General features: G+C 39.0%; 2 protein-coding genes, 1 long non-coding RNA gene and 1 pseudogene across 4 annotated transcripts; all 4 read left to right on the forward strand.

Moving 5' to 3' along the window:
* Window positions 1–794: 794 nt before the first annotated feature.
* On the forward strand, window positions 795–1,792 carry LOC131313406 (uncharacterized). Its single transcript, XM_058341695.1, has 2 exons — window positions 795–964; window positions 1,473–1,792. Exons 1-2 carry the CDS (start codon window positions 886–888, stop codon window positions 1,658–1,660), a joined length of 267 nt encoding a protein of 88 aa, XP_058197678.1. The 5' UTR covers window positions 795–885; the 3' UTR covers window positions 1,661–1,792.
* A 2,347-nt stretch (window positions 1,793–4,139) lies between these two features.
* On the forward strand, window positions 4,140–4,856 carry LOC131313407 (uncharacterized). Its single transcript, XR_009196188.1, has 2 exons — window positions 4,140–4,288; window positions 4,600–4,856. It is a non-coding gene; the product is annotated as an uncharacterized LOC131313407 (long non-coding RNA).
* A 2,164-nt stretch (window positions 4,857–7,020) lies between these two features.
* On the forward strand, window positions 7,021–12,479 carry LOC131313799 (pantoate--beta-alanine ligase-like; annotated as a pseudogene).
* Window positions 12,480–14,078: 1,599 nt separating this feature from the next.
* On the forward strand, window positions 14,079–15,905 carry LOC131313408 (uncharacterized). 2 transcript variants are annotated; one of them, XM_058341696.1, is made up of 3 exons: window positions 14,079–14,321; window positions 14,917–15,049; window positions 15,373–15,905. In XM_058341696.1, coding segments are annotated over exons 1-3 (369 nt in total). In that variant the 5' UTR covers window positions 14,079–14,086; the 3' UTR covers window positions 15,374–15,905. The 2 variants fall into 2 exon arrangements, with proteins under 2 accessions (XP_058197679.1, XP_058197681.1); XM_058341698.1 differs by having other exon boundaries at window positions 15,650–15,905.
* The last annotated feature ends 11,794 nt before the right edge of the window (window positions 15,906–27,699 follow it).

The following is a 27,699-nucleotide window of genomic DNA, read 5'->3' on the forward strand; positions in this document are numbered from 1 at the left end:
CTTTTAAGAGATATGTATTAATAGTAGATTTTCCCTTCATTTTATGAGCTGGGGATGTTCGAGTGCCAATATTTTAAGTTTTTTCTTGCTTGTTTCTAATTTGATTAATAGGTTAGATTTTAAAAGAAGGTAACGTTGGACCCAATCAAATCGTGAATCCAAAGTGACACAACTTTTTTTTTTTTTCCTTAACTTGGAAAATGGCCAAAAAGGCTTCACAGAAACCAGAGAAACAGCATAAACATCTCAGATTTTTTTTAAAAAAAAGATAAAAGATAACAATCTCTGAAATAGATGAAAATTCCATGGGTTGGACTGGAACCCAATTAGGAGGTGGACTGAAACCCGAAGTGACACAAAAAAAAATAAAAATTCATGTGATATTTTGCGCTATCAAGTCTCACATGGTGCCAGCTAAATGAGTGTAGTGGGGCTGGGCCGGATCATGTCAAATCCAGCTCATAACCGCATGACTGCAATACACGGTTGCAGCCGTGCAGCTAGACTTGCGTTCCTTCGGCCTGGTCTTGCTTGTGGTTTTTGTCAAGTCCCGTCGGTTCAGCAGGTTCGGCCCATTGACATCGCCTATAGCAACATGGGCCTGTAACAATATGGGCCTGGTCTTCCATTCGGCCCAGCTGGCGTCATTTGCAGGTCCACCGCAGTTTGCATGCCTACAATCACCTCATTTCATTAATCCTTATTTATGTTCTTTCCATATAGTACTAAAACTTTCTGTATTATCTTCACTGCTGGATTATGGCAAGATTTATTGCCAAATCAAAAGAATCCATCTATAAATATGGATTTCTTGGGTTATAAACCCATTCTTTCTTGCTTTCGTACAAAGAAAAAACAACATAGTCCACCGAAACTATTAGAAGAATGGTTGCTGGGAAAGTCTCTTTCATCCCCATTGTCCTCTTCATTGGGTTCCTTTTCGTTGCCCTGCACGTCGATATCGGTTAGGAATTTATACATCCTTCTTCAACCCTAAACTTGTGTTTATATTCTGATTTGTGGAGATATTTACCGAGGCAAAAACAAGAAAAAAAGAAAGAGAAAAGATAGGAAAACAAAACAAATGTAACTATTTTCCCTTCTTTTTAATTAAATAGGTACTTAACTTCTCCCCTTTCCTGAAATAGGCTTGGTTAAATAGCTTTAATTTTTCTTTTACAGGGCCGGAAATATCCAGAAGTATTTAATTTCTATTTTTCCTTTTCTTCTTGACAAATTTAAGATCCAACCGTCACATAGTCCCACACGTACCTTTCGTTTATAGATATGTATGAGCTTAAAGAAACCATTAAAGCATCATTAATTTTGTCTTTCCAAATCTCGCAGCCAATGGGGGTAATTTGTCCAGTATTAATTCAATCGTAAACTTCATAGCCCATAATTAGTCAAAGTGCAGAAAAGCATTATTAATTTTGTATAGCTTCTATTTTTTTTATTTTTTATTTTCTCAGTGGAAGGTGAAGCAGGAAGACTTATTCATCATGCGGCGGAAGGTGAAGCAGAAAGGCTTATTTATCAGGGACCATGTTCGCATTTCCCGGACTGCAACAAAACTTGCCTTGGCGAAAAATTCCCAGAGGGTGGGAAATGCATTGTACCGGCTCCCGGGAAACCCCTTGTTTGCTGCTGTATTGGCTGATTGGAACTTTTCATCACCCCTTGTAATGAAAAATTTCTCTTCCCTATGCGAGCTTATTTGTAACCATGCATGCACCTTTCATTTAAACATGGCCGGACTCAATAAAATTCCTCAAGGTTGAATGTTATAAAAGCCTTATCATAAATCATTTATTGTCTCTCTCACTCTCTCTCGATCCATTACCACGATCGCTCGTGTTTCTATACTTGCTCGATATGCATCCTATAAAGATCAAACAACTCCGAAGATCATCGGCGAACCGAGGACTGCGTAGGGGTGCAAACCCCTGTAAAATGTGACTCGCCCTTCGTAAAATAGCATTCTAAATTTATGTTTTTGAGTGAAACCATATCTGCTAGTTGTCCTCTAAATGTTAGTATTTGGTGTGGAGGTTTAACTCTAATCAATGGTCCCCGCAACTTGCATGAGACACTTTTTGAGAGAATGGAGTATTTTTAAAAGAGAGAGAGAGAGAGAGAGAGAGAGAGAGAGAGAGAGAGAGAGAGAGAGAGAGAGAGAGAGAGAGATTTTTTTTATCCTCTCTCCCTCTTCCATGCGGAATTCCACATACAATAATTTTCTGACTCTTTCATTCTCCCTGCATCCCATTGTTGAAAAAAGTCTCTCTTTTTTTTCATTATTATTATTATTTTTTCAATTTTGGCCTATTTTTTTTGAAAGGTAAAGTTCATTGCCAATATCAAAAAGGATCCAGATGATCGATTTACAGAGAGAATCGCACAAGCGGGGAACAAACCCCGACTACAAGCAACAAATCTCCAAAAATCAAAACCCTAGAATACAATAAGCGAAAGAACATGATAGAGGCCCGAGCGGCTAACCCGCGAGACGGAGACTTCTGCCAATCCGAGAAAGGGACGTTGCCATTGCTGAGTCATTACGATCCCTATAGATCCAGACGAGGGGGAAATCACCGAGGAGCGGCCACTCATGAACACCTCTGGCGACACCCCACTGCCGGAGCAACCCAAACAGCCGATGGGGCCAAACCAGACTAGAACAAGAACAAAAACAAAGGAATTATTTACCCACCACCACAACCTCACCAGATCCGGGGAGACCCGAAACGGTACAAAATCGGACTGGGAGACCCAGCCGGTAGAAGAGATAGAGGACCGCCGGAAAAGAAAAAAGCAAACCCTAACTCCACAAACCTCACCTTATTGAACCCATCCACCGACCATTCACTGCCAGATCTGAGCTTCCACCGCGAGGACGGAACAACAAGACCCACAAGCCCATGGCCGGAGTCCAAGCGCCGGACTCAACAACTGGAAAAACTTAGACCGGAGTAGAGGAAACAGAGGAAAGGGGAGGAAGGAGGTGGGGAGATTAGGGGGGGAAAAGGGGGGAGGGAGGAGGGGGGCGGCATATTTATATGCTTTTTCGATTCTTTTCTTGAGACTAAAACTACCACGTAAAAATTTAACCTGAAATTTGCAAAAAATCAGAGATACAACAAAAGACACCGTGCAGAAAAGTCACAAGTCCAAACTCACCCTTACTTTTACCTTCTCCTTTACTTCTAGAAACATCTCCAGTATTCATAATCATATTTCAACCTGAAACAAAAGAAAGAAACTGGTCCCAGGATGTATTACGGTGATCTGCATCATGGACTTTCAATTTTTTCGATTCCTCTCGTCGAAGTGAACTAAGAACACATAAAAATTTAACGCAAAACTAATAAATGTGAAAAAATTTAAATAAGTACAATACAAAAAAAATTGTAGTGTACAACTTGTAGTTTAGCGTAAACGCGGCTAATTCCACAACTATTTTCTTTTCGGGTACACCGGTGAATTGAAAAAGAGATCATCGGAAAACGTGGAAGCAGAACAAATAAAATTTGAGAGATGCTAAGAGCACATCAATTTGTCACACATCAACCACACTTCTCTTAATTACATACATGTGGGTTGAGAAAATCTCCCCCATAAGTTTCCTTTTTGGCCGATTTTTTTAAAAAAGTTTCCTTTGTGTTTTGCCCTCTATTTTAGGCATTAACGTTAACTATGGTTAAATTGATGGAACCGAACAATTAGAGACAACCAATAAGTGTTAGGCTCGCTCTCATTAAAAGGTCCGGATGATATGCAGAGAGAGAACAGCGAGAGAAGATCCCCAATCCAAATACTCCAAATACACGTAAAGAGAAATAGGAAAATTATCCGTCCTACGTTAAACTATGGAAATTTGTGCATTTCCGAACCCAAAAAATATATACTATTTATTTTCTATATATTATTTTTTAAATATCTTTTACACCAAATTATTAAAAAGTAAGTGGGACGGAGATAAGATTTCACTCAGTAATTAAGTTCATCACCTCAATTTTAAAATTTTCCTTTTTTTGTCAGATTCACCACATCTGTTTTCTTACTCGGGTCAATGGAGAATTTAATGCCAAATCCCAAAAATTCTACTATAAATTGGTTTAGGAAAACGAATAGGTCCCAAATCTCATACACAAAGAAAACAATTACTCTAATATATAGAATCTCAAAAATTTAACCTTTGGCCACATAATGTCTTGGGGGAAACTTTCTTCCATCCCCATTTGCCTTTTCATTGGAGTTCTTTGCCTTGCCTTGCCTTCGAACACTGGTATGAAATTTCTCCTCTTTCAACCCCAAAACTGTGTTTAAATTATGGTTAATTTTATTGATTAAAAAAGAAAGAAAGGAAAATTTAGACATAGAAAAAGAATTACATCCTATTTTTCCTCCCGTTTCTAAATACTTGCCCGAATTTCTATTTTTTGCGCAATTTCAATTTCTGTAATTTTTTTTTAGCTTCTGGTCTTTTTTTTTTTTTTTTGGGATTTCCTTTCATTGAGATGAATCAGAAAAGCAAAAATAAAAATAAAAATTCAACCTTGTCCAAATCTAATACATATTTGGTTCCAAAATTTTCAGTGACAGGGGAAATATACTGGCAGCAGGTTTACATGAGCATGACCAAGCCACCGTGCTCAAACGTTGGACACTGCACATATATAACATGCGAAACGGGTCCTCCTCAAGGGAAATGCGCTGCGCTTGGCCCTGGGACACCTCTTTCTTGCCGCTGCATAAATTAGTTAATCGAAGTTTGCACTTGTTTTGGTCTAGCCCAACTTATGCTGTATTGGGGTGTATCATCTAATAATCACATTGGCTTTGAATTTCCGTAACTCCCTTTATTGACAAATTGAAAATAGCATTTATGTACTGCAATTCCCCACATCACAGCCTATGGGTGGTCATTGATCTTTCTCTCCCTCTAGGTAAGACACCATGCGATCTATGGCCGCTCATCTCGGCAATCGACAGCTCGATTCTTTTCTTAACCGAGCAATTGACGGTTCAAATTTGTATGTGATATGTATATGCTCAGATTCTGTCATCTGAACCGAAATAAACGTCCTCTGAGCCGAAATAAACGACCTAATCGACTACTTGGCAGCACCCCGGGTTTGTGATGATTCTCTACCCTCTTTACCATGTTGTGAATTGTGATTTCCTAGTTAGGCTTCAATCTCAACCCAAAAGAAAAAAGTACTGGCCGAAAAATATTATGTACTGCAATTCCCCACATTCACAGCCTATGGGTGGTCATTGATCCTCTTAGCTCCCGTTTGTTAATCTTCTTAGCCCTTAGGATTGGACTACCAAGTGCCCAATCTGTTTTAATACAACTGATCATACTTGGACAGAAACACGTCTAAGCTAGTGCCCAATCTGTTTTTTTATTCAGAAAATATCATGAATGCCCGACAACTAATTAAATAGATGGATTAATTATATTGATATGAAATGCTATCAAATTGCTTTCACTGTAATGGATCAACAAGTATAAAACCAAAATCCAAATCACAACATGATAGGCTGATAATCATATTCACAAGCTAAATGGTATTGATCCACGACAAAACAGCAGAGATAACAAGCAAAAAGGAAAAACCATGAGATGTGCTGATTGAAGAATTTTGTCCTTTGTGCATGTACAGTTTGTGACCGAGATCAAGATCACGATTAGGACCTGTCAATATAATCAGATCGAGCTCGGTAATATTACTTACGAATTATACAATCTGTATACTAAACAACATGAACTAGAGATCGGCTCTGATACCACATGTAATGAATAAATAATACACGTATCGGTATACGTAGCGAAAATAGGATCGAACTATCCTCTAGTCATTGTTGTTCAAGTTTGAACACCGAACACACATGCACTAGATTTAGGTGTCTTCCAACCTATACATGACTTGAGATGCCTTGATTGATGGATACCATAGGCTACATATCCATGCTAGGTTAGGGACTCTATATCTCCCTACAAAGACCTTCTAGTTTTCTTCAATCAAAAAAACCAATTAAACTTGTATAATGATGTAGGTGGGAAAGCCAAACGCTTCTTAAAACCACCACTTCATCATCAATGGAAGGTGGACACTTTCATTAATCACAATGTGACTAAGTGGACCCTATTTCTTACAGATCAAGGCCGGCCCTAATCCGAGCCTTTTCTCTCTTCCCCTCCAAGTCCTTGATCTCATTCTCCAGCCTCTCCATTTTCTTCCTCCCTCCCAACATACTTTGGGCCGTCATCAATGGCGGACTCCTCCGACTCATCCCAACTTCTTTCTCAAAATCATACCACAAGTTGTCGGATTTTTAGAAAAATGTGTTTTGTTGTTCTATTATTGATATCTGATCAGTACTTAATTTTTTTCCTGTGCAACAAACTGGAAGAGCCGAACAAAATAAACCAACTCAAATCATTGTTGGGCTTGTGCCTCCCGGTCACCTCATTTCACCCATTTAACGGTGTGTACTAGTTGGCTATTGTGATCGGAAATTGTTAGATCCTAACAACGTTATCCCAAAATACTCCGAACCACAGATGGTATCACGAAAATCTTGATAGACAACTTCTAAGGCATGACCTAGCGGCAAGAAATGCACAGCTAGGTGGCAGGGGTTTCGGTGGTGGTGGCGGTAGGTGGCAGGGATGGTGTGGCTATAATTAGGATAGGGTTTTGGGCTGGGCCCTTTTTGTTTGGGCTGTGTTTGTGTGCGGATTGTTTTATCTGGGTTTTTTAAACCCTTAGAGTGTTCGGGTTTCGGCCTTTTAGGTGGGTTTCGGCCCAATTGGTGTCCTTATTTTGGCTTCTTGTCTAAACGTAAGGATTGAGTTTCGGATTGGACAGATGAATACTCTTGAGCATGATGTCTTTTTTCTTGTTCCTATTAGTCTTATAACAATTTTAAGATTGTGGCAGGGAAATTTGCATTTGCATGCTTAAACGTAGGGTGTGTTCCCATTTGCATGCTTAAGTGACCGAATTCATGTCATCACTGTGGCAGGGAAATTTGGGTTGGGCCTATATGCAAAAGATGAGTTACATTGCAGCCGAGGTAGTATACAAGAAAGCCCAGATGATTGATCCCGACACGACGATGGCCTGCAACTTGGCCGTCTGCCTGATCAAGCAGGCCCAAGATGACGAGGCCCGTTTGGTTATTGTGGAGGTGTTACGGGGAAGGCTTCCAGGTTCTTGTAATACCAAGTCCAGAGCTCGGGCTCAAGAATTGCTATTGGACTTGGAGCCACGGCCTCCGCCTCCGCCTCCGCCTCCGCCACCGTTGTCGTCTGAAGTGATGGGCCCTAACTTGGATCCGTCATCGTCGTCTGAAGCGATAGGCCTTAACTTGGATCAAGATTTCGTTGACAGGCTTGAGAGATTGATGCATGCATGGGCCCCTTCGAGATCAAAAAGACTTCCCATCTTTGAAGAGATATTGTCGTTTAGATATCAGCTGGCTTGTTAATTTCAAATTTTTATCTATCCATATTTTTCTTTATTCGAATTTGTCGAGTTAGAAGTGTTAGGTGGTCAAAATAAATGGTATTTGTAGGCAAATGTAAATATATATGTACATGGAGTTGAGGACGTGGATTTTAGTTTCTCTTTGGCTGCATATTTGCTTTTGATTAGTTTCTTGCCATAAGAGCAGCTAGATGAATGGACCTAAGCACACCTACATTTCTACTCTAATTGATTATTGATAAAACGAGAATTTATCAAAATAGTAACTCTTTACATCATGTGTAATTCACTAAAACTCTCAGGGACGTTGGTTGGTGCCTTTAGCATTTTTGCACATAATTCAATGTACATTGATGTACATCATTTTGTGTACGGATGTTTTTTTTTTTTTTTTGGTGGTTGTTGGATAAACCTCATTTTTTTCAATAAAACTATGCGTACACCATTTGGTGTACACCATGTTTTGGAGGATCCATCTCAGAATCTTACATAAATGATCGGAGCCACTCAATATGTTTAAAATGTTGTTTTTAGGATCCCATTTGGGAAATTAGCTCAATTGGATATCGGTAAGAGCTTGATCTATTTTTTACTCAATTTGCTGATAGGAATTTGAGCGAAAAATCGATCAAGCTATTACCGATATCTGGCTAAGCTGATTTTTTATTATAATCCATAAAAAAATATTTTAAACATATTGAGCTCATCTGATTATTTGTGTGGAATCCTGATCCCGATATGTGTGTCTCACAATACGGTGTGCATATAGTGTGCGAGAAAAACTTCTTTACGAAAGTGAATCGCTGCCGTTCAAAAATGTTTTGAACGGTCCAGATTTTAATGAAACTTTTCCGGGAGAAAATTAACTGTGAACGGTTATAATTAAAAATAAATCTCAGCCATTAATTGCGGACGACTGAGATTGCGCCGCTCCATAAACAACCTGTTCACTGAGCGGCCGTGAAAAAGTTTATCTCGTAGTGTACACCAACTCACCAAGTGCTCTACGACCTGTATTTTTTTTCGACTTTTTGACTTTTTTGGTCCCCAAAGTATTTCTGTCATGCCATTTTGGTTCCCAATATTCCAATTGCTAACGTTGCATCTCCAAAGTATCAATTTTGTGTTTAAATGGTCCCTGCGGCTCACGTCGTTCCTTCCCTTTGTCAAAACCAAGGGCAAGCTCGGTATTTCACCTCTCCCATCACGCCAAACCCCCTCTCTCCCTCAAAACGGTGTCGTTTGGTTGGAAATATAAATTTTTCTCTTTCATGGTTCTTTTAGGGTTCTCACTAAAAGTCTTAAAGTCAAAAAAATAATTATGACTCTTTAGGATAAAATGATCAAAAAATTAAAATCTTCGCACAAATTGCAAATTTGAACACTTAAGATCTTCCAACCAAACGACACCATTTTGAGGGAGAGAGGGGGTTTGGCGTGATGGTAGAGGTGAAATGCCAAGCTTGCCCTTAGTTTTGGCCAAGGGAAGGAATGACATGAGCCACAGGAACCATTTAAATACAAAATTGATACTTTGAAAATACAATATTAGCAATTGAAATATTCGGGACCAAAATAGTTCGGAAATCGTTTGGGGACCAAAAAAAAAAAAAGAAGTCAAAAAGCCAATCTGTTTTCCCAAAACGAAGATGGGTTGGTGAGCATCCAAGCCGCCACGGCCCCATGCCTCCGTCATTTCACAGAATCCACGAAACAAATCAGGAAAAACTCTTCCGCTCCCTTTGTCCCTTGACCAAACCTTCCCCTTTTCACAATTTCCCTTTCGGTTTCAATTTTCAAAACAAACTAGGATCCTGAAATAGCTGCACACGACACGACCCATTGCGATTTTACCAGTCCTCATCTCGACTACAAAACGCACAAAGAGTCGTCTGAGATTGAAGTTGAAAAAGAGCCGCTGATAATCACAGACAAGAACGAGATGAGGCAGTGGTCAAGGACGATGAGAGCCCAGGGCAAGACCATAGGCTTGGTCCCCACCATGGGTTACCTCCACGATGGCCACATCTCACTCATCAGAGAATCCCACACCCACACCCACCTCGCGGTTGTCTCAATCTACGCCAACCCAGGTCAGTTCTCTCCCTCCGAAGACCTCTCCACGTACCCATCTGATTTCAAGGGCGATATCGACAAGCTCAAGTCTGTTCCTGGTGGGGTTGATATTGTTTTCCACCCCTACAATTTGTATGACTATGGTGGGGGTGGTGTGGAGAGAGAAGTGAGGAGAGAGAAAGAGGTGGGAGAAGGAGGAGGAGGGGGAGGGGTGGTGGTGTCCTGTGTGGAGGAGAGGGGAGTGGGGCATGAGACATGGGTTAGGGTTGAGAGGTTGGAAAAGGGTATGTGTGGGAAGAGCAGGCCTGTGTTCTTTAGAGGGGTGGCTACTGTTGTGGCTAAGCTGTTTAATGTTGTTGAGCCTGATGTTGCTGTTTTTGGGAAGAAGGATTACCAGCAGTGGCGGATTATAAGGCGAATGGTGAGTTTTTCTTTTTTCTTTTTTTTATTTATTGAAAAGGTGTAATTTTTTTTCAGTTTGTTAGATTATTGATTTGCTTGATTCTCTACTAATTCCATCTGTTTACTTATTCTTGGATTGGTAACCGTAATGTCCATGAATTCTCGAATTGGCAATCCTAATGCCCATCCATAAGCATTGAGATTTCACTCAACATACCAAATTACCGATTTCAATTGCTTTGAACCATGTTCTATTTGGGTTATCTGTTAGATACAAAGCATATCAGGAATTGATCATACCCGAGTTTCACAGTGATGACAGATGAGTCCTGGGGGGGGGGGGGGGGGGGGGGGGGGGGGGGGGTGGTGTTGTTGGGGAAAGGCTGATGAAACCTGGAAAATGTTTTTCATTTGCTTTATTTTGGTGGGATTATGAATGTAGTTATTATCACTGTACTAAGATTGATTACATGTGAAGTAGACAGTGGAGGATGGTTCACCATTCTTCTTCTTTTTGCTTTTAAGATAAGATTGTTCTTCCTTTCTCCATTTTCTTGTGTGGTTTTTATTTGAGCCACCCTAACTTAAGCCTATAGATGCTGAACATAGCTTACTGGTTTGACTGGAAGCCTTACTACAATACAAACTCAGAACCTCATATCATGTCCTTCGAGAAACCAACCGAAATCCCAAAAATTCAGGGTAAAAGAAAGAACATGGTGGTTCGGGGTTTACTCAAACGGTACTTAAAAAGATGGAAACTTAACCATCTGTAAAACAATTGGTGCCATCTTTTATTTTTCATTTTAGTTGAGTTTGATGTTGATTGGTACAGTTGAAATGCTTATGTTTGGTTACAAACAATAAGATGATGACCTTTTCTTCAACGAAGAAGGCAATGTTCACCTTTTGATTCTCTTTCAGGTTCGGGATCTTGAATTTTCCATTGAAGTTATCGGTTCTGAGATAGTACGAGATGATGATGGCCTTGCACAACAATGAGCTCGCGCAATGTGCACCTCTCACCTGAAGAAAGGGAAAAGGTTCTTCCAATGCTACTCCACATCGATCATACTTTTTTTTCTATCGGAACACATATAGTACTTAAATGTTGTGCCACCGAAGCCAATTGATGTTCTATAGTTTATCCTTTTTTTTATTGGTCGTCGATGAGGATCTCAAATTTTTTACTTTGATGCTCAAACCTTAATGCTTATTAGCTTTTTTCTCATATCTACTTCTCTGAAGTAGCTTGTTCAAATATTGATCACTTTTATCTACATTTGTTGTTGCCAAACTTTTTTTTTTGGCGGCAAACTCCTTTAGAAAAACTTGTTGAGGTGAACGTTTTTTGCAATATCCTGCAGGCCTTGTCAATAACTCGATCACTGTCAAAAGCTAAATTGGCTGCAGAAAAGGGCCTAGTTAATTGCAGAGAGTTGAAGGATTCAGTCATCCAAGCAGTACGTGAAGCTGGTGGACGAATTGATTATGCAGAGGTGAGATGTAAGACTTGTTTTTTTCTTTTGTGAAGGTATTGACCTGATTTCCATATATGAACTTTGAAGTTGTATATTTTATTTCCAAACACACACCTGCGCATATTTTCCAAACGCTTAACGCAACCTGATTTACAGTCTTAAGTCTGAACATAGTAAGAATCTGTCATCTTCTTGTTCCAATAGCGAAATCTTTGCCATCATGCTTGCATTCAAGTCATTCATCTTATACCTGAAAATAGGAACGTGATTTGGTCAATCTCCTCACTTTGAAGTTCTTTGGGACCAATCCATTAATTTTCAAAAATTTCTTGCTATCATTGTTGTGCAACTATGAATTGACAAAATTGCGTGGAGATATCCTTGGAACCAACATAATAATCATTTCATCCTGTGTTTGTCCCCGGGTTATCAAAGGTGTATATGCCTTTCTGATCCGATACATAATTGTTGGCTGTAGCCTCTATTATGGCCATAATAATAGATATATGAATACACCATCTAATCGGATTTGCATTTACCTAGAGTTTTCTCGTATATTTTGGTTCCAATAACTACGCTTTAGTTGATGAAGTTCGTTAAAAAGTTGATGTGTATTGTGGTTTTTAATGTGTTTCTCTTGCAAACAGATTGTCGACCAAGAAAGTTTGGAAGCAGTGGAAGTGATTAAAGGTCCTGTAGTGTTTTGCGTTGCTGCCTGGTTTGGAAAGGTCAGGCTAATTGACAAGGAAATCTACATCTGAGGTGCTTCGTTTTGTACACCTACCTAACGTAATAGTTAATGCGGAGCCAAATGAATGTGTCGTGTCTCGTTCTTGGTTGTTTATGTTGGCGTTTTCACAGATCAAATGACATTTCACAGACATCTTCATTGATTCTTGAATGGCGGAGGATGTATTGAACTTCTGCACAAAGAAGGCAGTAAACACTGCTTTTTTGCTTCTGTTGTATAAGTGGAGTTAGTCAACAATTTGGGTTATAAAAGAGTTCCTTCCAACAAGAGCTGAATATTTTGCGGTAGATACAAGCAGCTATTGAAATTCGTCTCAAAAAATTTCCTTTTGTTCTTCTGGTTCCCACAGCCCAAAATCTTCAGAACTTGTCCCGAACCGATGGCGGCGTCAAAATGGCCGTGAAACAGTTATTCAGGAAACCCAGTTCCTGTGGGATAAAAATGGGAGAAGTTGGGAGTGTTTCTTGAAAGCTAAATTGGCGTGAGATAGGAAACTCAACTTCAAACTAAATTAGACGAACAAGAATTAAAGAACGAAAATTATTGTGCTCTCTCTGATGGGTGAATTGGGTTAGATTCGTTAGAATGTAAAACAATAATGACGTTCTTTTGGACATCATGCTTGAATGTGCAAGAGAACAAAGCATGAGAGATACGTTAATTTCAGGAGACATCCGATAAAATCGAAACAATAAAAAGATATTTAAATGAATATTACTCCTATTAATAGTTTGCCGGCCAATCTCTTATTACTAAAAATGCGCCGCTTACGAATTAGATTGGGAACTAAACCGCGATCAAAACTGATCGACAAGCAATCCTAGTAAATATAATGTGGTCTCCTCACAAAATAAAAATAAAAAAGGGTAAAATATAGTTAATCCCCTCTAACTATGCCTTGCGTATACTTTGCCCCTTCTAACTTTTTTTTGGCACTTAACCTCCTCTAACTAACTGAAATGCTGATTCCGTTTGGAAATGGATGGAAAAGGTCACATGCCCTCTTTTCTGAAATTTTTAGACGTAATTGCCCTTATATGTGGTCTACATCTATATATACATACATATATCATCAACAATGGTCATCTTCTCTCTCTCTCTCTCTCCCACTTCCTCATGCAATTCAACCCAGATATGTGGTGAGGAATCAAACGATGTGCTGCCACTGTGGAGTAATAGCACCGTTGGACGGGAAACACAGCAAAAAAGCTTTTACCATTTATTTGGTTCCATGGTTCTTTTAGGGCTCTCATTGAAAGCCTTAGAGCCAAATATTAAATATAAACATTTAGAATACAGTGATTAGAAAAATAAGATCTTCGCATTGGTTTAAATGAATTGAAATTGGAGCACTTAATTTTTTTAAGACTATTTAAATATTAATAATATAGTTTAAAAATTAAGTACTCAAAATTTTAATCCGTTTTAACTGGTACAAAGATCTTATTTTTCTAATTATTTTATTCTAAAGAGTCATATTTAATATTTGGCTTTATGGCTTTTAATGAGAGCCCTGAGAGAACAACAAAACCAAATAAATGATAAAAAAAATTGTTGCTATGTTTCTTTTGGATGTCATGAGGGGGTCGGATAGACGACTCGAACAGGCGAAGTGAGACAGAGGATCCGTTGCTGTTCCATTTGGCCCCACTCTCGATGGATCGTTTTTTGTCAAAGGGCTGGGTTTCCGTTTCATCAGTTTCCCTGTTTTTCAATAGAGGGAAAAAGTTTAATTCCATCCTCTCTGTTACGGTAGACAGACAAATCAACATTTCATTTAGCTAGAGAGGGTTAAGTGCAAAAAAGCACGCGATGCATAGTTAGAGAGGGTTAACTATATTTTACCCTAAAAAAAAGAAAAGGAAAATAAAAAAATGTGTTTTTTGTTTTCGTTTGTTGGCCGTCACGCTCTTGTGTACAGGGAAAGCGACGAGAGGCGATACAGTATTGGACGGGGACGGGGAAAACCAGGTTCGCACATACCCAATCCTCATCGTCGCCACACTCTCGCCTCATCTCAAAACCCTAACCCTAATCTTCTCTCCCACCGTCTCCTTCGCGCACGTCCAGGGGTTTCCATCTTCTTCGACCACATTGCCGCTCCAGATGGTAAGCGTAATCCGACTAGCTCTCAGTTGACTCTTTTTGTTTTTGTTCTTTCTCAATTTGAATCATGTTACTTAAGCAGGGCCGGCCGGGGGTAAGCCCCGCAAGCCCGCCGGCTCGGGCAACCCCCCGGCAAGGGGCAACCAAAAAAAAAAAAAATTGTATATATATATATATATAATTGAAATCCAACGGAAAAAAATTTAGGGGCATAATCCAAAAAAAATTTACAAATTCAAAAAAAATTTGTAAAGATGTATAGTTTCCACCCACTTCAAAAAAATTATGATACTTGGGAAAATTATGAGGGCAAACAAAAGGTTTTCTATGCCTGGGGTAAATAGGAGATAAAAAAAAATTAGGAGGACAAAAATTAATAAGTCAAATTAGAAGGGCATATAACAGATAAAAGAAAAAAAAGAGAAGGAAACGGAATAGGAATAGAAGGGCATTTGCCCCCAAATTTTCCATACGCGTCTAAACCTAACTTTGAAGAAAAAAGAAAACCTAACTTTGAAGAAGAAAGAAATACCCTGAAAAGATCAAATAAGTCTTCCATTGAATCTATTGTCCTTCAATTCCTGATCTTCTCCAACAGTTCAACGCCGAGTTGCCGACGCTGATCGAAGTCTTCGTTTGCAAATTGCAAGAGGCAAGAACAGATGCAAGGGACTGGGATTTTTGTTTCTCTTTCTCGCATTGGTAGTAACGACAATAGACAATAGTAATTAGTAAGTGCACTTCTTTCTTCTGTTCTTCATTTGAATCTTTTCTTTATTCGATTGAATTGGTTAGTGGAGGAGGAGTAGAGCATAAATGCATAATAAATTAATATAAAAGTGGTAGTGGAGCATAAATGTATAATAAATTCATAGGGGATTGTGACTTTTTTTTTTGTCATACCTATTTATGCATAATAAATTTAGAGTATAAATATGAAATGTGACTGCTTTTTTTTTATTTTATCTCATAGTTGATTGATTTAGTAATTAGTAGGATTTGTAAATATAGATTACTTGTGTTGGGTTTTTATTGGTGACGTGTACTAATATAGGTAGTAGGTACTATGACGAAGATTGAGAATGACAAGAATAGAGTAAGAGTGCGCAAACAAAAATCCGGGTCTCAAAATAGAAAAGTGAGGCAGCGAAAAGATGTAATGGAAAAATCACTAGTGGGTTGAATAACTAGCCTATTTAATGCAAAAAAACAAAAATCTCTTCTTTCAAGTCAAGTTGAAGAAGAAAGTGATGAAGAATTTGGGGAGGATGATGTGAATGATAATCTTAGAGATAAAGGTGTTAATGAAGAAGCTAGTGGCGCAAATACAGGTGACGTTCATGAGGAACCTATGAGTGAAGATGTTGATGTACCACATGAAGAATCTAGAGAGGGGCATAATGAAGGCTCTACTTCTATGAATGAAAATGTAGAGAATGAAGAACATGAAAGTATGCTTGACCTTGAAAAAGATGTTGATGTGAACTATGATCCGGTATGTACACCCGTGCTTAATTCGTCTTTTTAGCCCAACGAATCATTTGTAATGTGTTCATTCACTTGAATAGATTTCGGAGTGATTGTAAATGTTGTTTGCTTGCACTTGGTTACGTGATGCAACCCAATCACAACTTAGACTATTGGGTGGGGGAGGAGGCGACCGGACATAGCAACCCTCTCAAATTTGGGAAAAGAAATAGGTAAAACCCAAAATGGGGAAGAGTTTGAGTCGAATATTGGAGAGGGTTTTTTGCTGGTTTTGCCCAAATTTTAAAAAATTTGGATCTTAAAATGGGTCAAGGTCGGAGATGCTCTAACTAGAACCAAAAAACCAAAACCAACAAATAAGCCTGCCAACAGGATTGCCAAAACAACTTAATGCACTTACTGACTTAAACATCGCCCATTCTAGCACCGCAAAAGATCCATTAGAGAATAAAAAGGCAACTAAGGGCTAGCGGAGCACATAACACTGTGGTGCTCGGAAACATGAGGATCATGAGAATCGTTGCCCTTGCATAATCTTTTTTTTTTATCAGCAAGAAGTTTTTTAAGGAACATTAGCTCCACAACATCCATGCAAGTATATACCAAACAAAGATGACACATACCCCTAAACAAAATGAGAAGAGCGAAAAACCGATAATGGAAAGTTCGCAAGATGCCAACGACAAAAACCAACAAGCAAAATATCCACCAAGCAAAGATAACCCAAAAGCCGCGCTCCTCCCTGAGAAGGATGAGATTAGATCTAATCTTTACGAAGGGCATCATATTCTGCTCTCTCCTTGACAATCATTTTTGCGAACCTCTTCACCCAGAAATCCTCCTGCCCAAGCATGTCCACCCCCAGAGTTTTGCCTACATTCACTGTTGCTTTTGCTTCATCTATCGGGTCAGGCCTGAGTAGTTGAGTCTTGGTTTTCGCCTTGGAGTACCTCTCCTTGGAATTAAAATGAAGTTGCGAAGACCGGACATCTTGAAGTCCAGTATTGTTATCCATCACCATTCCCTCATCATGCTCCACAACAGGAATAAAACCAGCCCCCATCATACCCAACTCACCTCGTAAAGAGTCCTTTCCCGATGACCCACTTGACTTCACTTTAGTATGCGAGTGTGCATCCACGGATTTAGTCTCCTCAGCGTCATACTTCGATTGTAGATAGCATAGCATTTCAAGTCTGCGCCCATCATCTTCATTACCATCTTCCACGACGTCTAAAAACTGCTGCTTGAAATCATCCGTATCAATCCAATTTTTACCCAGCGTAGAGTTAAAAATCTCTACATCTAAAAGGTCCAAGCCATTCTTACTTTTCTCTGCAATTGCCTTCTCAATATCCCGCTTGAAATTCCTATCAAATTCCCTACCAATCGTATCCTTCGTATACGGACTCAACTCACCTCCCACAGAACCAAACTCGGACTCATCATAGGACGGTTCCAGGAACAATGCCCTATAAATATCATTAATCTCAGACTCATCTAATGATTCGAGGTACAATGCCCTCTCACTAGCATCCAAATGACAAAAATTCTCTAACGATTCAAAGACCATTGCCCTCTCAAAAGGATCCATTCTGGCATTCAATTCCCGAAGCGACCAAGATCTAGGGTTTCCTTTCAATTTCCCCTTGCCCGCAGTATGTGCCAAATCTTTTTCTTTTTTCTTCTTAGAAACAGGTTGATTTCCCTGTTTAGAACTAGAACCTTTACCCTTTTCTTTCTTAGAAAGAGGTTAATTTCCTAGACAATGCCCTCTCAATAAAATCCAAACTACAAAAGTCATCCCAGGGTGAATCATCATCGAACGATTCCAGCATCATTGCCCTCTTACTAGAAAAATCATCCCAAGGTGGATCATCATCTAACGATTCCAGGATCATTGCCCTCTCAAAAGGATCCATTCTAGAAAGCTCATCCCAAGGTGACCGAGATGAAGGGTTTCCAAACATAGTCTAATGATTTTGTCTAAGAGAGAGAGAGAGGGAACCTGATGGGTGTCGTGAGGCGGCGAAATGGCGTTGGAGGGGGAACAGAGTGGCGGCGGCGAAGTTGAGCGGCGACGGCGGAACGGTGATGCGGTGCTGGACCACCGGTAATGCAGCCCTACGGCAGTACGAAAGAGCACCTTACCAGAATCTTCTGCCCTTCATCTCGCTCTCTCTCCGAAAGAGCACCTTACCAGAATCTTCCGCCCTTCATCTCTCTCTCTCTCTCTCTCTCTCTTGCTCTCTCTCAAGCTCTCAAGCGCTCTTTCTCTCTCTCTATTCTGTCACTCTTTCTCTCTCTCTCACTCTCTCTCTTCTGTTACTGTATTCAGGCTCTCGGCACCCTCTCCCCATTATAAAAGCTGTTATTCCCACCCCACGACACCGCCTCTCACCAACAAGACCAAAATGCCCCTAACTTCCACTTTCTTTTAACTAAATTCTTTTTGTTTAATTCCTTAATTCTATTATCTTGTTTATTTAATTCATTTTTTATTTATTTAATTACTTATTTAATTTTAATTTGGTTAACTCAAATAATATTTTTAACTAAAATATGTTTTTTACATTTAAATTTGACTTTATATTTAAGGCTCCATTCCCTTGAACTTAATTTAAATTTGGAAATTTTGTCTTTATTTGAATTTTTTTCAAATTTATTAGTTTTGCGTTATTGATTCGTCTCGATGAGAAGAATTGAAGAAATATTTTTTTTCACTTTTATCCAAACATTTTGAGAAATAATCACTTTTTAGCAAAATACTTGGATAAAAGTAAAAAAAATTACCATCGGATCTGGGCTCTCTTCAATGCGATTGACCATTTACAAGGTTGGTAATTAAGGTTGTGGGCCCAATTTACTTTCTGGTCGTATAATAAGACGTGTAAGACAACCCAATTAAGCTCAAAGATGGTATATGACGTCTAATGCTATCGGATCCGGATCCTCTTCAATGCGATCGACCATTTACAAGAAACTATAGCAGTTAAGCGGGCTCTTAAACCCATCTTGTTGTACTCCTTTTACTTTCAAAAGAGAGGTTTGGCGTTCGTGTGGAGAGACGTTGAACCCTTTTTAATTTGTTAACTCACTAATTTTTTGCTAATCCCGACCACATTACACTTTTTAATTACTTGGTGTTCCTTGCAATTTCTCAAATTTAGAAACACTACTTGATAGAACGTGTGAGGGCTAGACAAGTTTATGTCTCCCTTAATTAGCGTTAGATTACGCTACTTTCCGTTAATTAGAAACAATATCATTTCAGTTGTCTTATGTTTTAAATAAATTTTCCTGTGATAAAGTAAGCCATTTCCAAAGACATTTTGCCTAGCCATTTCCAAAGAGGTTGACACGTCGTAATAGTAATATATGTAATAAAAACATGAGACATAAGTTGGTTAATAACGTGCGTAGTAAGCTGTAACAACTCTAGCAGAGTCCTTGTCAAGTAGCTTTATTCTCATATGAAAGAAGCCAGATCCATAGCTTTGTTTGGAGGCAAATCCAGCCCCTATATATACATGTCCAGGCCACATGCAAGTACGAAGGAAACATTAGGAGACAGATCAATAAAACAAAACGGAGCTAGAATAGAATTAAATACAATCTCAAACATGTTCCAGCAAGCTTTCAAGGGTTCCCAAATTCTTGAACATAAAGGTTTAAGAAACGAGCTAGATTGCATCCGCCCGTCTCTGAAAAGTATTCTTGATACAACAACCAAACACGATATCTAGAACTATATACAAATCGCAATTGATCAATATACAAACATGTTTTTTATATGATTGATCCGTTGTATCTTCTTTTTTTCCTTTTTTGCTAAGCTCATAAGATAACGAGGTGTTTGGGCCAGCTATTGATCCATTGTGTGTGTGTGTATATATATTAATCCATTGTATATATATATCTTGTGACTTACAAATATGATAGCAGTGTTGCTATATAACTAGAATGTTGACATATAGAAGATGGAAATTAACACTAAAATCTACAAAACTCAAATTTGTCTAGCATCGTTATCGCAATAAAAGAACGCAAAATGAAAACTAAAAAAACATGCTAAGCCAAGAAGAAGAGAGAGAAAATCAACTGGACGATTTATCCATAGAAAGCTGAATTTATCCTCCTTCATTTAGAGACAAAACATTACTACTTCCCCATGTGACATAGTAATTCACATTGAAGCTCGAATCGCTACTATCTCCACCAACCAATATTACTTCCCCAAGCATCCCAAATAAGAGAAATAATACACCAAAGAAACTGAACTGAGATATAGTAGTACCCATTTCAAACAAAAACCCTAGCTGGCTTCTCACTACCCTTCTTGGGTTATAGAAAATTAGATGCAGAGTTGGTGGGTATTTATATGCGCAGATGGGTTTGGACGTCATGACCTAATACCCATTATGAAAAAGCAAAGAGTGCAACCCATGAGCTAGCCAGGCCAGTATGATCATATATAGATACCATGCCACCTTCTACTTCCCCACACGACATGCATTGACTCCCATAACTAACCACATCACCATAGGATTTGCTTGGGGAATGATCTTGAGAAAATTAATGTTTTACACTTAATGCAAGTCATGTTTTGCAAGCTAATTAATACTCCGTAATAGGATTGGATTGCCCAAGTGAAGTAAAGGAATTAAAACCCCAATATTTTCTTGTGGATGCCGGTGGGTATTTTGCTTGGCTGGGCTAATCATGGATTTAATTCGTTTGTAGATTGGGTACGTGATCGTTTGTTATCGAATACCTACTTATTGATAGATTGGATTGCCCAGTTGGCATCTCCTGGTCCTCCCCGTGTGGGAGGCCAGGGTTTGCGCCCTGTCATAGGCATTTGGGATTTAGGGCCATGGATAACCTTTGAAATACTTACCCATTATGGACTAACCTACTAACTCTCCACTAACCCTAGCTGATGTATACAATATTGACAAAAACAAAAAAAAAGGTGGTTGATTTTCACATTCTTTTTTTTGACAAAAGCACTCCCTTTTTGGTTATCCTCTTGTAATGTAAATTTACGATCCTGTCTTTCTGAATGTGAAAGGGTAGGTTAATCTCGTAAATGAACACATAAAATGAACCCACGTACCCCAATCTCGTAAATGAACACATAAAATGAACCCTCGTAAACCCCCCCCCCCCCCCCCCCCCCCCCCAACAACAACAAAAAAGAAAAAAAAAGAAAAAAAAAAAGGAGGTTGATTGTAAGAGAAAGAGAGTGTAAAAATCACTACCTTTATTGAAACAGTCTGAGGCTCCGTTCCGGAAATCTTCTTAAAAAATAAGTACTTATTTTGTCACTTCTCATTCAAAAATAAGAAGGGTTATTCCACAAAACCCAAATAAAAAGTTCCTTTCACATTTTCAAACTCAAAAATAATGTAAATGAAAAAAAAATTCAATTTTTTTTCACCGTATTAAAGATCTCAATGAGATCTATCAAACAAGATCCATAGTGATAGGAAAATTATTTGCGTAACCACATAGTTTTTGAGCTTGAAGTTGCCTTATACAAAAAATAAGACTGTTGCTATGATAATGGGCGCTGGCAGAGGGAAATCGTACCGTCGGCCGTGCTGGGCCGTCTCCGGCCACCGGACAGCCGATCCGAGCCGTCCAAAAATTCTAAAAAAAAAACTGAGGGGGCCACAAGAGAATCAACGGCATCCGAGGTGTGTATGGTGCTTGATCCGAGCACCTCTTTTCCGTGGCGCGGCCGACGGTACGATTTCCCTCCGCAGCGCCTATTGGTACCTATATAAATTCTTCAAAAATAAGCACCTCCTTCTTATCTTTGTGGAACAATTGAACAAAAAATAAGTTCTTATTCCATTTCTGGAACGGAGCCTGATTTGAGAAATGAAGGAAGCGTGCTACGACATTGACTTTCAAATGGAATTAGAAAAATTTTTGTGCAACATTTTCTGGGGAAGTTTCGTGCTTGTAAACTTAAGAAAATACCAAACTATCTTTCTAATACCTCCTATACTAAGTGCACATTTACGTACGGAAAATGATGGAAGCATATTAATTTTATTTGAGATTTTAAAAAGGCAGCAGTGTTTGTAAAAATTATTGGCAATTTTTTTTTAAAAGCAAGAGATTAATCTGTAAGCTGAAAATAAGAATAGAATCTGATTTAATAAAAAGCTGAATTTGATGCGCTTTTGGGATTAGATTATGACACAAATTATCAAGTAAGGGATCCCTCACTTTGTTAAATGCGGGACTTTCATTTCCCGATCAAATTTTGAAAATCCGAACCGTTCAATATGTGCAGAACGTGATTTTAAGGGTCCCGCGAGAAATCAGGGAAAAAAATGACCGGGAAGGGCTTCATCCGAGCAGTTTTTTTTGAACCGTTCAATGAAAACTGCTCGGATGAAGCCCTTCCCGGTCATTTTTTTTGCTGATTTCTCGCGGGGACCCTTAAAATCATGTTCTGATCACTTTGAGCGGCTCGGATCATCGAAATTCAATCGGGAAGGGGAGTCCCGCATTTTAATAAAATGAGGATCCCTCACCGGAACCTAACTCTAGATTATGAATCTAATTTAAGCAATATAAAAATTATGTTTTAGATTTTCCTGCAGCTTCGTCATAAAGTTATAAGAATCGCGTTCATATCCGCTTTTACTACAATTTATAAAGTCTCAATCTACAACATGCAAAATCAGTCTAAAAGTATAATGAAATAAGATACTCCAGCCGTGAATAGTTTTTTACGGAAGAAATAATTAAATCGCGACCGTCCAAAACACTTTTGGACAACACTTTTGGACGGTCGTGATGCACCTCCTTAAACAGTTATTCACGAAAAGCGCTATGAGGAAGATATTGTCACGCCCTCGATTTTCAACATAATTAAGTAATACATTTCAATAAAAGAGAAACCTCGCATATCATATACGTTACCCAAATGAGTTTCCCACCTGTTTAATTTACAAACAAGTCCTTAAGTTTAGATAATTACAACTTTAGTCAAAAGAAAATTCAGTAATAATTAGTTACAAAACCACCTTTAACAAAATGAGATCTTCACAAAGATGACGAAATAACCAGTGATGTCAGCTTCCAAAAGTCTTTTACTGTCAAGCACATAATGCATGCAATCTATTGCCCGGCATCAGAACCTGAAAAGAAAGATTTGGTTGAGCTACACTAGCCCAGTAGAAAATTCTAAACTCAAGCTATATGCAATTTGAATGAACCATGCACCGAGAATGAATGAGTACTGACAGATACGCCTATACCACAAATGACTACCAACAAGCTGCGAATTATCGCCTAAGAGTCCTAGACTTCACATCAATGTCACTAGCCGTTTACTTCTTTAACTAGTTACATTATTAAACTCACGTCATCTCACACTTGTCTATAATCAAATCAAAACATCTTATTATTCTCCGTATGATAGTACAATCTTTCTCGTGTCCACATTGATCTTCATTAAATCCCTTAATTGCAAAACCTTTCTTTTTCTTTAATCCAGTATTTTTCATCAATAATCACTAGGGTCACCTCGGGTCTAGTTCCCTCGAGCGCAGGGTCACCCCGAGTCTTTTCCCTCAACAATAATAATCAGGTGGGGTCACCTTGGGTCTAGTTCCCTCGAGCGCAGGGTCACCCCAAGTCTTTTCCTCCAATAATATGAATCAGTTGGGTCACCTCGGGTCTAGTTCCCTCGAGCGCAGGGTCACCCCGAGTCTTTTCCCTCAATAACGACCGCTTTGGGTCACCTTTCACACTTTTCACAATCGACATCATTTCATAATCAATTTCATCATCCCTTTGATGGTTATACCACTGAATTTTAATTAATCATTACGTGACTCCACAAATATACGTGTTCATGCCTTTTCATTAATTTAGCCACTCACGTTTGACATAGCATACTAAGCCCGTACATATAATCCTACCATACTTTATCCGTTAGTTTCTACACTTGAGCCTCATAGAGAGAGTGTCAAAGGATTAAAAGGCTTGACGAGTCGAGAGGACACTAGTTATTTCATCATTTCAAACAATTCTTTCTCACATCAATTTTCACTTCAAGCATTCCAAACAATCTACCAATCTACCACGTTGATTACATCTCAAACCGTTCCTAACTGTCATCCATATCAAGACTCGGACTAATTTATTATTACACGCCTATTCCTTTAAGTACACCATAATCTCACGCGTCCTCACCGTACCTCTAAGTACATTTCCCGTACCTTCACACGCCACATATTAACCCACGACTAAACTTTACGACGCCTGATCATCTAGTTTCTATACTCGGAGTCCGTAAAAGCATGTACTAAACGAATCTAATAATTTTACGAGTCGAGAGAGAGAACGGATTGCAATACTACTCGTCGAATCCCTAGACATGTCCACTCTAGTCCATTGGATGCCACTCTCAGTGAGAAATGAGTAATACTCACCAAAACACTTGGAAGAATACACAAACAAGCTCATTAGAGTCGATGAGAGGCTTCGACATGTAAGTTAAAAGATATAAGAAAGCAGCTGAAAGATACTGCAGCAGCTCAAGAAAGCAGCTGAAAGCAGCTCAAACTCCTAATCTCCTACCGGTAGGCAGGCAAGTCCTACCGGTAGAACTTGAAAACAAAAGGGCCAACATCTGAACAAAGCCGCTTGACCTACCGGTAGGTAAAAAGTTCCTACCGGTAGAAGCACTTGACCTACCGGTAGGTGAGAAGTTCCTACCGGTAGAAATTGGGAACAGAAAGGTCAACAGTTGAACGAAATAATTTTTGTACTTGACCTACCGGTAGGTAATGAATTCCTACCGGTAGGAATCGAATTCGTTGAGCAGCTTTTGAGCTGCTGCTGTACGTTTGAGCTGGTTACGAAGGAATTTCTCAATCGTTCTACCGGTAGGTGAAGAGTTCCTACCGGTAGGGAATCGATTTTCTGGTAAATTAACAACGTTCTACCGGTAGAAAGGACGGGCCTACCGGTAGGAATCCAGGAAAAATAGACAATTCTGACAGCGACTACGAATTTTCAATCCAAACTTAAACACGACATTATAAGCACGATTCATGCACCAAATCACTCATAAAACATATAAAGAGAGGTAGAATTCCCTACCTCAAGTCGGGAAGCGAAACCCACGCAATTTGAGTAAGCCCTAGCTTCCGGAACCTCAAAATCAGTTGAATACTCCTCTCCGAGCTAGACCCAACTGAATACACGCTCAAGACCACGTACGGAGGGTGGAATGGAGGTCAATCTTCATGAGTTTTGAGAGTGGAGGTTGATTGGAGTTGATTTTGAGTGGGAGTGGAGGAGAGCCGAGAGAGAGATATGTGAGAGTTAGAGAGAGAGCCGAGAGATAGAAATGAGAAAGAGGAAAGCATTCCTCTGGGAATAATAGAGGTGGGGGAAATAATCCCATGCCCTCACACCACACACTCACACATGCACCTCTCATCTATTTACCTTTATATCCTTCCACAAATGCGTCAATCCATATATCCATACCGTTTATCTCGACAAGCCGTACAGTTATATAAAAAAAAAATATAGGCCTAAAATACGGGTCTCTACACCCTACCCTCCTTAAAAAAAAATTTCGTCCTCGAAATTAGATAAGGCAAGCCTAATCATGCCAAGCATCACATCAACATACTCCAACTGTAACACTATCCATTATACAACAATTCAATTACCATCAAAGTCTATGTCTAGATTCACATCAAGCAAACCACAACAAACACGCGTATATCTTTCGAACTTCGTACCCCCATTTCCACGTAACCATGCACTAACAACATCGGCTTACCTTTCAACAATGGACTACGCGAGTCTAAGGTACGCATCGGTTTCTCATCATAGGACACTTGAGCTCCTAATTCAATTTCGGACCTTTCTAACACATGCAATGGATTTATTTCATACCTCCTCAATCTCCGTATACATAATGCGTCATATATTTTGAAAAATTTAGGCAGCAACGTCAAACGGTTTACAGTTTCCAAACTTTTCTTTATTATACAAATCCCATACACAATTATCTATCTCACCATTGAGATCTTACCTCCTAAGTATAACCAGATAATCCAATTGACTTCCCGAGACTTCCATCTAGAATGGGCGGTGATCAAGCGCCTCTTCCAAGTGGATTTCACCGGTTGTCGCCTGGGTATCCCAAAACACGCACATAGTGTCCGACACTTAAACTATCTTTTTGGTGAACGCTTCCTTTCTGCCCAAAACGAGACAAACCCCAACGCAACTATGCTTTACGAAGTTCATGATTCTCCTTCTTCAAATAACATTAGGTGACGTCGACGGTCAACACAATCCTTTGGTCGGCCCTGCGCAGTTAGCAATCTTTGATGATCTTTACCTTTCTCTTTTCGGTCATTCTCCCTCGAGCTTCCAAATATCGTTGGCGAATCGAATTAATTGTTTTAGCGGGTCCATAACACAAGCCAGTTCTTCTAAAAGTCACACAAAATTTTCATTCTAGGTTGGGTCATTCTATATTACAAGAAGGATTCGATTTGTTATCTCAAACAAAACGAATAAGCTACAAAACTCAAGCAGCGTTAATCAAGAATTGGAAGAATGGAAACGAGGCATCTGAAATTTAGAGAGCACCTGGAATCTTTATGGCGGTTCGGCAACAAACTCGAAGTACCTATTTATGCTAACCTAAGAGATTTGAAGTGACAGATCATAACTCTCTTATTGCTCTACAAGTCAGAGGAGTCAACGGATAACATTTTTCAAACGAAAGATTTCGATAGTAAGAATAAGTACCAGGTAATGAGACTGATCTCTCGCAAACCAATTGATCCAAAATAGGAAATTTCCCATACTAGAAATGAGTAGAACTTTCAACAATTTGAGACTAAGCATTACAAGATGAATCATGTGCCTCCAGAATTGAGGAACCACGACAGAGTAAAATACCATTGAAAGTAATTTCCACAATTGAATTTGTATCGAACGGTGTCAATGAATCAACATCAATAGATATGTCACCACAAGATTTGACTCCAACAATGGAAATTCGAACCAACCAAATAGGCAAGGGCAAACAAATAGATACAAAGCGGATGTGAGTTCAAATCATATGACTTCTTAGTCATGGGACCAAAATGGATGATGGCCCAAGCAGGCAATAATGGGAACAAGGTCTAAATTTTGATAATGCTAACAAATTTGTATTTCATACGGTACATAGCCAAAGGTTGGGTTCAATAGATTGATGTTGCAAATTAAATACTCATATGGAACAACGATTACAAGCAAACGACGAAAATGATAATCGCATCAAGGAAATCCAAACTGACCAATGAAAATTTATCTCAAGCAGGGTAATGTCAAAATAAGACCTTGAATAGGGAACGAGAAACACTTGTCGAATTTGATAGCAACAGTGTCATAAGATTCTTCGCTACAAGAATTTTAAATATGCCCAAGAAAAGCTAGGAAGGGATCGCATGACAATTGACTCAAATACTAAGAATTACAACAGGTCATCTACACACTGAATTTTACGGAAGAATAAATTACGATACAATTCTAACAATGTTCAGCTTGGCCAATGAAAGATGGTAATAAAAGAAACAACTCTTCTAAAATCACATTTGAGATATCACCAATCATCATGGATACAACCAATCCCTGTCCAAATCAAATCAAATCTCGATATAAGCAATTTAAAGAGGTTGAAGGCAACACTTCAATATGGAATGATTAACCTCTAATCTGGGCAAATATGATCTATCGATATTTCTCAACACGCGTGGACTAAGATTTCTTATTTTCTATTCCAAACATGGACAAGAATAGGATTCTCAATGAGTGAAATGCTTCCAAATCAAAAGTATTGTAA

This window comes from Rhododendron vialii, chromosome 13a (genome assembly GCF_030253575.1).
Source record: "Rhododendron vialii isolate Sample 1 chromosome 13a, ASM3025357v1".
Taxonomy (NCBI): Eukaryota; Viridiplantae; Streptophyta; class Magnoliopsida; order Ericales; family Ericaceae; genus Rhododendron; species Rhododendron vialii.

Excerpts from the sequence above, each read along its gene's own strand:
- LOC131313408 (XM_058341696.1), top strand. The coding sequence starts at position 14,087 with ATGTGTTTTTTGTTTTCGTTTGTTGGCCGTCACGCTCTTGTGTACAGG. Across the intron at positions 14,322-14,916 it reads CCACATTGCCGCTCCAGATG|TTCAACGCCGAGTTGCCGAC; the intron begins GTAAGCGTAATC and ends CTTCTCCAACAG.
- LOC131313406 (XM_058341695.1), top strand. The coding sequence starts at position 886 with ATGGTTGCTGGGAAAGTCTCTTTCATCCCCATTGTCCTCTTCATTGGG. Across the intron at positions 965-1,472 it reads TGCCCTGCACGTCGATATCG|TGGAAGGTGAAGCAGGAAGA; the intron begins GTTAGGAATTTA and ends TTATTTTCTCAG.